This window comes from Papaver somniferum, chromosome 7 (assembly GCF_003573695.1).
Source record: "Papaver somniferum cultivar HN1 chromosome 7, ASM357369v1, whole genome shotgun sequence".
In the NCBI taxonomy this organism is placed as follows: Eukaryota; Viridiplantae; Streptophyta; class Magnoliopsida; order Ranunculales; family Papaveraceae; genus Papaver; species Papaver somniferum.
In genome coordinates, this window is record NC_039364.1 from 42623849 (window position 1) to 42633518 (window position 9670).

General features: G+C 37.4%; 2 protein-coding genes and 1 long non-coding RNA gene across 4 annotated transcripts; all 3 read left to right on the forward strand.

Moving 5' to 3' along the window:
- The first annotated feature begins 2303 nt into the window (after window positions 1-2303).
- LOC113296850 lies at window positions 2304-2784 on the forward strand. Its single transcript, XR_003333178.1, has 2 exons — window positions 2304-2365; window positions 2571-2784. It is a non-coding gene; the product is annotated as an uncharacterized LOC113296850 (long non-coding RNA).
- A 415-nt stretch (window positions 2785-3199) lies between these two features.
- LOC113297118 (putative pentatricopeptide repeat-containing protein At5g52630) lies at window positions 3200-7300 on the forward strand. 2 transcript variants are annotated; one of them, XR_003333295.1, is made up of 4 exons: window positions 3200-3316; window positions 3842-3914; window positions 4134-6690; window positions 6808-7300. XR_003333295.1 is itself a non-coding variant. In XM_026545531.1 (3 exons), the coding sequence occupies exon 3, from the start codon at window positions 4174-4176 to the stop codon at window positions 6625-6627; it is 2454 nt and encodes an 817-aa protein (XP_026401316.1). In that variant the 5' UTR covers window positions 3200-3316; window positions 3842-3914; window positions 4134-4173; the 3' UTR covers window positions 6628-7300. The 2 variants fall into 2 exon arrangements, 1 of the variants encoding a protein (XP_026401316.1); XM_026545531.1 differs by having other exon boundaries at window positions 4134-7300.
- A 130-nt stretch (window positions 7301-7430) lies between these two features.
- On the forward strand, window positions 7431-8784 carry LOC113297119 (F-box/LRR-repeat protein At3g48880-like). The gene is made up of 2 exons (XM_026545532.1): window positions 7431-7789; window positions 7904-8784. The coding sequence occupies exons 1-2, from the start codon at window positions 7431-7433 to the stop codon at window positions 8460-8462; spliced, it is 918 nt and encodes a 305-aa protein (XP_026401317.1). The 3' UTR covers window positions 8463-8784.
- Window positions 8785-9670: the final 886 nt, after the last annotated feature.

Below are 9670 nucleotides of genomic sequence, written 5' to 3' on the forward strand. Positions count from 1 at the left end.
TAGATTCAAGGTGCCAAGCAGGATGACAATTTACAGAGATCTTTTAATCATCTACAAAGATGAGAAAGAGAAGTTGAAGAAATACTTCAAGGAAAGTAAACAAATAGTCTCTCTCACAACTGATACATGGACTTCTCCAAACAACTTCAATTATATGTGTGTGACAGTGCACTTCATTGATATCCATTGGAAGCTTCAAAAGAGGATCATTCTGTTTTGCTTGATCAAGGGTCATACTGGAGTGGATATTGGGAAAATGCTTGAGAAATGTTTGCTGGATTGGGGGCTAGAAGATCTTTTTGGTGTGACTTTGGACAATGTCAGTGCAAATAGTGTGGCAATTGAGTATCTTCAAACAAGTGTCATCAATTGGACCGGAGCAAAAGTGAGATCTCAGTACATGCAGGTATAATTACTTTTCTTGGCTCTATTCATTATGACACTTGAAACTGATTCAATATGAAAAAAAATTCTTTAGGTTGATAGCATATAATCTTGCATAGCCATGAGTTCTTTATAATGTACTTGTTGCTTTGTGCTTGTTGTATATCTTTGTGCTTGCAACTGATTCTTTCATTCTGTTATTGTTTGATGAACTAGCTAGAAAATAATTCTTTGATGAACTGTCTGTGCTTTTATTGTTTCATTCCTGCCAGGTAAGGTGTGTTGCGCATGTTCTTGCGCTTGTTGTCAAAGATGCTGTGCTGTTGTATCACAAGTCCATTGGAAGGATCAGATCAGTTATCAAGTTTGTTACCGGCTCTCCCTCTAGGTTGGCCAAATTCAAGGAATGTGCTGCTCTCGAGAAGATTGATTGTAAGAAGATGGTTTTCCTAGATGTGAAGACCAGGTGGAATGCTACGTATCTGATGCTTGATGCTGCCATTCCTTATGAAAAAGTCTTTAAGAGGTTAGAAAGAGAAGATAGGAGCTTTCGAGATAAGTATATTTTCAAAGAATCTGAATGTGAAGCTTTGCCTAATACTGATGCTGATATTGTTGTAATTGATAATGAAGAATATTATCATAGTTCATCTAGTGAATCTGAATGTGAAGTAGATGTGTCTAAAAAGAATAATACTAAGAAAAAGAACAAACCTCATCGTCATCATGCTCCATATGCTGCAGACTGGTCATATGCTAGGTGTCTTGTTAAGTGTTTGAAAATCTTCTTTGATGTTACTGTTAGGTTCTCAGCTTCAGTTCAGGTTACTTCACATGAATTTCTTTGGCAGTTGGCATTGATACATGAACAGTTGGTTCGTCTTAGAGCTATAGGAAACCGAGATCCTCATATTTCTAAGATGGCAGAAATGATGTTTAAAAAGTACAACGCATATTGGGGGGATTATGAAGATAAGAACTCTGTGATGTATTTTGCTAAGTTGCTTGATCCTCGAGAGAAAGAATCTGGTTTGAAATTTGATCTTGAATGTTTGTATGAGCAAGATGATTTTAGGGTTACGACTGTTTTGAAAGCTGTGAAACAAGATATGGGAAAACTTTATGATGAGTACAACAACATGTATTCAAATGCCAATGCAGAGGAAGGTGACATCATTACTTACTGTTGATCATCATTAGTTCATTACTAATATTGCTTATTTTTTTTTTATCATCATTACTTACTATTGATTGTTCTCATGTCTTAGGTACTGGCTCAACATCTGCTGCTGGTGTTGATGACATGGTTGTTTGTGTGCAAGAAGAGAACATTGAGGATATGCTTGAGTCGAGGAAGAAAAGGCGAAGAATGAATGTTCAGAATACTCATCCAAAGTCAGAGCTTGAAAGGTATTTGCTTGATGACTGTGAAGCATCTACCAAGGAGTTTGATATTCTAGCATGGTGGCAGGCTAATAGTACCAAGTATAAGGTATTTGCTTAATCAACTCTTTTAATAAATTTCTTAAACTAGCATGGTGGCAGGCTAATAGTACCACGATCTTGGTGATGCTTCATTTTCTTAAACTCTTTTAATAAATTTCTCCATTTGTCAGTACACATACTTGGTGATCTCAAATTTATTAATAATCTTGTTTCTTCAGAAACCCATGTTTCTGCTCTTTTCTTTGGAGGTCTCATTTCATGATCATACCCACTACTGTCAGCTAAAACCATTTGTTGTTGTGGTTGTTTAAGGTACTATCACTAATGGCAAAGGATATTTTAACAATACCAGTGTCCTCCGTTGCTTCAGAATCTGCATTCAGTACTGGAAAACGCATTCTTACTCCATGGAGAAGCTCGCTATCTGCCAGAACAGTTGAAGCACTTCTCTGTACGCAAAGCTGGTTGCAGAAACCTATCTCTCTTGATTTCCTATGTGACTACGTACCTGATGACAATTCCAACATTGAAGATGGTAATGGAATCCCTTCTCTTTTGACCTGAAATTTGAATGAGTGTATCTTCTTTTATCTGTTAGTTTCTCACCTGCTGTAACAACAACAGCAGCAATCATAATTCATATTCAGCCAAGTGTTTGTATTCTTCTTTGCATTCTTGTTGTTTTTCTTCTTATCTGTTAGTTTCTCTTATCTTATTTCTTCTTGTTTTTCTTGTTGCAGAAATTTTGGGGAAGGATGAAGATTAAGGAGATTGGCTTGAGAGATGGATGGACTGCAGTCTTTTAGCTTTGGTTAACTTGAGAAATGAAGATCAAATGGATGACTGCAGTCTTTTTATGTTATTGGCAACATCGTTTTCTTTTAACTTTCGTTTCATCAGACTTTGGTTATCTTTTAGAATTAAGACTTTGGCTAACTTGTTTGTGAACTTCAACTTTGGTAATCTGTAGACTAAACTTGTTTGTGAACTTCAACTTTGGTTATCTGTAGACTAAAGAGTAAACTTATACAGGTGCAGGGTATAGGTGAAAACCGAACCGAACAGTAACCGAACAGTATCGGTGCGGTTAAAAACCGAACCGAATACTGAACAATTCGGCTACGGTTTCAATTGTGATAACCGCACCGAACACGGTTAGTTGAACGGTTTTACCTATAACCGCACCGAACCGAACCGTGTGCAAACCTAATCACAAATGGTTTATGTCTCACAAATGGCATCGTAGTAAATAAAATTGATTTATAACACTTCCTTCCGAGAAAAAATAAAATAAAAATGAATAACACACGTGTTACACACCAGCTATTGTTGTACATAGAGAAAGGGGCCGGGGAGTTTTCAGTAATTCTGTTGTCCGCCCATGACCTCTTTTCTTTGCTGCTGTTTTGTAATAACTTCAACACACCAAGAGACACAAAATCAAAAATCACAGACAAATTTTTCATCGAAAAGGAAAACATTCCAGGTCTCATTCTCTCCCTTAGAATCAATTTTTTTATATCAATATTAAAATCCGCGCTTGATCTATATGGAATCGGAATTAGAAACAGTTCTTTTCTACTCAACTGATCTGTATTAGGAAGGTTTTGATTTGCTTTAACTGTGAAATTTCGTTTTTCTTGCATGAAATTTAAAAATAAAAATGGAAGTTCCCTCCAAACTCTGTAGAGAATAGGAAGAAATTCGAATTCTGCCATACATGAATGTTATTTTTGTAGTTTAAATTGCACATGAGTTGGGTTTTCATTTCAGGATTTTTTTAAGGTTCGACTTTGTTTAGAAAATTTGCTAGAAACTGTGTAGAAAGTGAAATTTCACAAAGAAATGTTTAGATCTTTGTGGAGATTTATTTGGATTTTGTAAATCTTGATAATAGTTCTGATTATTTGGTTTCACGTAGAAATATTCATTGTTTATATTGTACCGTATCATTTTCATTTTTGTTCATTTTTTTTTTGTATAATTTAGCGTAATTTCCTTTTGTGATTAGGTACATTTTGTTAGGTCAAGGGTGGGGTTCTGAAGCAGACTGGCGGGGACACATACTCAGTCTACTATTCTGTGTAAGTTCATACTCCACACATTCTATCGAAGTTTTTGTGGTTATTTTATTGTTAATTTCTCTCTTATATGTGAGTAGTAGTTGTCAGTTCCAATTATTCCTTGATTTGATGTTAGATGAATTACTGCTTCAACATTACTTAAACTACGTGATTGTGTTAGTTCTCCCTACATTAAAATACAAGATTTTCCTAGGTGACCTTGACGATTTTTATTTTCAGATTGGAAGTCTGAAAATAGAGAGATTAGTGAAAGTGGTGAATGAACAAATTGAGTCAGGGATCTTTGCGATTATGTTGTATCAGGACACTATGTCTAAAAGTCAATCAAATGCAACAACCGCTTTGTCAAATCCATGCCGTTGCCAAATTAACAGCTACACATTTCGACACTTTTGCTTCAAATCGACTATTAAATGATTTAGGTAAATCTGGTCGGGTGGATGAAGCTCGTCACTTGTTCGACAAAATGTCTGACAAAGACGAGTTCACGTGGAATACAATGATTTCTGCTTATGCCAGATCAGATCTCCTGATTGAGGCAAAACAACTCTTAAGTGAAACTCCACACCCTAGTTCAGTTGCTTGGTCATCCCTGATCTCTGGATATTCACATCAGGGATGTGGAACAGAAGCTTTTAGGTTATTCTGGCTAATGCAACTCGAAGGATTAAGACCCAATCAATACACACTAGGTAGTGCTCTTCGTGCTTGTTCCATCTCTGCTTTGTTACAGAGAGGGCAGCAAATTCATGCCCACGCTATAAAAACTCAATTTGATTTGAACCTTTTCGTTGTCACTGGCTTAGTTGATATGTATGCGAAATGCAAGCAGATTTCAGAAGCCGAATATTTATTCCACATGATACTGGATAACAATAATCTTGTATTATGGAATACCATGATTACCGGGTACTCACAGAACGGTTATGGACTACAAGCAATGGAGTGTTTTCGTGATATGAAATCTGAAGGTATTGGAATGAATCAGTTCACATTCCCAAGTATATTGACAGCTTGTGCTGCAAATTCTGCGTTTAGATTTGGTATGCAGGTTCACTGTTCCATCATTCGTAGTGGGTTCGAGTTTAATGCTTTTGTTGAGAGTTCATTAGTTGATATGTATGCAAAATGTTGGGATGTAAATTCTGCAGAAAGGGTCTTGGAGTATATGAAAGTCGATGATGTGGTTTCTTGGAATTCATTGATTATGGGATGTGTAAGGAAAGGGTGCAATGAAGAAGCTTTATCTTTATTTAAAAAGATGCATCAAAGGCAGATGAAGATTGACCATTTTACTTACCCGTCTGTTTTGAATGCGTTAGCTTCCATTTTTTATTTAGAAACTGCCGGATCTGTTCATTGCTTAACTATAAAAACTGGTTTTGGTAACTACAAATTAGTGGGCAATGCTCTTGTTGATATGTACGCAAAATGTGGTAGCTTATATTGTGCTTCTAGGGTTTTCCTTAGTATGGGTGACCGAGATGTGGTTTCATGGACATCTCTGATCTCTGGTCATGCTCGCCATGGATTTTATGAAGAGGCACTTAAACTTTACTATGAAATGAGGGGCACAGAAATTGAACCTGATCTTTTTGTCATTGCAAGCGTTTTCAGTGCCTGTGCAGAGTTAACTTGCTTAGAATTTGGAAAACAAGTGCATGGTAACCTCGTTAGAAGTGGTCTTGGTTCATCTCTGTCAGTAGGTAATTCATTGGTGACAATGTACGCAAAATGTGGATGTCTGGACGATGCAAATCTGGTTTTTGGTATGATGCATTTAAAAGATGTGGTTTCTTGGACGGCTTTGATTGTTGGGTTCGCACAAAATGGAAGGGGAAAAGACTCTCTACAGCTTTATAATCAGATGATCCTGAGTGGGAGCAAACCTGATTATGTTACTTTTGTAGGTCTGTTATTTGCATGCAGCCATGCAGGTCTTGTTGACGAGGGTTTCCTTTACTTTGAATCTATGGAAATGGTTCACGGTATTAAACGGGGGCGTGAACATTACGCTTGTATGATTGATCTTCTTGGGCGTTCTGGAAAAATTGATAAAGCTGTGGAGTTGCTGAATCAAATGCCTTTTCAACCAGATGCAACTGTGTGGAAAGCACTACTTGCAGCTTGTAGATCTCACGGTAAATTAGAAGTGGCAGTTTGGGCTGCTGAAAGCCTCTTCGAATTGGAACCTAAAAATGCCGTTGCATATGTTCAATTGGCCAATATGTACTCAGCATCTGGTAGATGGGTTGATGCTGGGAGAATTCGTAGTTTAATGAAATCAAGAGGGGTCAAAAAGGAACCTGGATGTAGTTGGATGGAAGTGAATGGCAGAGTTCATGTTTTCATGATTGAAGATAGGAATCACCCAAGGAAGGCCGATATTTATTTGAAACTTGAAGAGATGATGATCTTGATAAAGGAAGCGGGGTACGTTCCAGATATGAACTTTGCGCTACATGACATGGATGAAGATGGAAAGGAACTTGGTCTTAGCTACCACAGTGAAAAATTGGCCGTTGCTTTTGGGCTTCTTAGTATCCCCCCTGGAGCACCGATCAGAATTTATAAGAACCTCCGCGTCTGTGGGGACTGCCACAATGCTATGAAGTTTATTTCAGAGGTCTTTCAGAGACGTGTTATCTTGAGAGATGCAAATTGCTTTCATCACTTCAGTGAGGGAAAATGCTCTTGCAAGGATTATTGGTAGACTTGTTGAGCTTTTAAGTGTATTTTCATGTAAAGTCTTCCACTAAGGAGTGTGAAATGATAGGTAGTTGAAGCATACTTCCTTGGAACTTAATCTAGATGATAAGAGAGATCAATGGCCTGTGGAATTTGAAAGTTGAGTGCAAGTTTTTAATGTTTAAATTAGAAATGTTACACACAGGGGCTAAAGTTGCACATCGTCAAGTGTGTTAAGTATGTTCTCTGCCTGTGAGTTTCAATCGAGGTGCATGAAAATGATCAGAGGACATAAACAAGAGAATAATGAAATATCTCGAGATCGGTCTTGGTGATCCAGGGAATCCAAGTGCTATGTGGTGGCTCAGAATCCTGATACCATATATTACTGTATGAATTGGACATCTATAAGAGTTAATGGAGGTGGAAGTAGACCTGAAAGAGTTCTATAATGATGCTGTGAACCCATTTAGACAGGATGACTGAAACCACTTGAAAAATGAGTGATCTTTTTTCCTTAACAACTTAACCTTTTTTTTGTCAAAAAGTTCAATAAAAATAGTATTTAAGGTTTTGCATGTATATGTATGCCTTGGAGTTACCGAAATTTTGGTTACTTGTCCGCCATCATTACTGCAGTTATGTTAGAATTCTATTGGGTTTCTTTAGTCAGTGTGATCAGTAGTTGTTTCTACTAGGAGTTTAATTCCATTAAGCATTTCATTTTACCTTTCAGCTTTGTGAAATCAGCAATAAGGGATGGAAGATCTCTCTGGAAGTTTTTTCTGACACATCTTTGTATTACTTCTTCTCAGAATTTTGGAAGAGATGGAAGAAAACAGTTCAACAGTAAGGAGATGGGAGGATATGGAAATTGATGTCCTGGTGAGGATATTCAAGTCGTTTAACATTATTGAGTTGACTGCGGGGATCTCTCGAGTCTGCAGCTCATGGCGCTTGGCTTGTTGTGATCCTGTCCTTTGGAGGACCCTTGATCTTCGTATGCTACAATCACACTTCATCCAGATTCCATCGGCACCATATGTTTGGGTGGGTGAGAAGTCTGATCAAACATTCATGAGAGTTTTGAAGATTGCTTTGGGTCTTAGCCGCGGAAGTGTAACTGTCTTAATGTTTCACTTCAATACTTACCCAAATGACAGTCAGTTGATCTATGCTGCCGAAAGGTAATGCACTTTCAAGCCAGTTTGATTTAATCAAGTTTTAAAGTCTTTTGATAGTTATTTAGTATGATATCATCTTTGACATAATGAATTGAGACTTAATTGTAATTTGTATAGGTGTCCACGGCTCAAACGGCTTGTCTTACCAGCTTGGAATAGAATTACCAAAGTCGCTATCTGCAAAGCAGTTAACCAGTGGGAAGAGCTCGAATCTTTGACGATGCCGACGATTGCAAATCCTCCTTACATTATGGAGGCAATTGGTGCTAACTGCAAAAACTTCAGCAAACTCAAGGTTATGGGTCCCTGCAATATTCTTTTTGCGTCAAGTATAGTAACTTTTCTCCCAAAGCTAAGGGTATTGAGCCTTCGATGTGTGAAGTTGCATAAAGAAGCATTGGTGCATCTCTTGGAATCCCTGGAACACTTGGAGGTACTCAACATTTCTCACTGTCTTTTAGTAGAAGCTCCTCCACCACCTGCCTCAGTAAAAGTTTTCAGGGAGCTTGACGATTCAATCCTTGAAAAGGCTTCACGTTTGCGCGAATTCTTAACTTGCCAGGATAACTCGTGCACCCTTTGCACCAGAACAATTAAGGATGATGGTATGTTAAGGTGGTATAAGTATGAGGAAGGGTTGTGGTGTACTGATGAGGTAAGCTCCTTTGCTCTCTGATATGTGCCTTGAGATTCGGGAGGGGCATAAGTGCCTTGCTTTGCAGATCTGGACCAGTATGCTGAGTAGAGTAGATTATTCCAGTATTCGCGAATCTTATTCAGCCTCTTAGGGTGAGGGTATGGACAGCTTTCTCTTCTGCCTGATGGGAAATTAGGGGAGAAAGTGCATCTGAATGAGAAATAGATGATCTAATTAGTAGTATAATAATAATAAATATGATCAACCTTTTTTTTTCCATATTTGTTGCCTACGGGTAAAATTTGTATCCTGTTCCTGAACTTCTTGAAGAAGCAGATATAATTGCTAGGTTTAATTCCCATTTTTTTTTGCTTTGTTCTTTTTTCCGGAAACCATTCCATATGAACGAAAAAATAAAACGTGAACAACAGGTTTCGAACCTGCGCGGGCAGACCAAGCAACAGCGGTGACTAAAACCAAGATCGAATTTCACAGCATCCATTACATTCATCTACCCAGACTCCCAAATTCGTAAATACTCTTATGAGAGCACTGGTCCATGGCGTCCAGCCACGAACCCTCAGTGAGCCACTAAAGGTTAACCCATTTGATAGGTGCCACATCTCGGTGGAAGTGGCGGTGTCGACCACGAAGTATTTGCTACTGTTTAAACGCTCACACGACATGACGTCTAATTTTTTTTTTTCTCTTAATTTAACTTTCTATTTTTTCTTAAAAAGTATAATAGTACAATTTTTGTTTGTAGGAATTACTGTTTAATCCAGTTTTTCATGATCCAGTTAATGGCTAGTCCATCTATGAAAAACATTTACTCATGTTTTTGGACTAAATTATTTACTCGCTAGTCCAAAAACTTTGTGGAGATTATAGAGTGTGTTTTCTAAATGCCTAAAACACCCTTCCAGATCTAATTAGTATTAACACATGTAAATGTTACTAGTAGTATGTTACTACATACTAGTAGTATCAATATGGTGATACTACATATTAATATGCACTATAGTAACAAAAATATGTTACTAGTAAATTAGGTAACTAGTAAACTAGTATACTAGTAGTAACTAGTAGTAATATGTAGTGTCAATATGTAGTAACTAGTAGTAACTAGTACTCCCTCTGATTCTAAAAAATAGGCTTGTTTCCTTAGTTAGGTATGTCAAAAAAATAGGCTTGTTTCCATATGTGAAAAGTCAAATGTTATGATTTTACTAGTATACCCATAGAGG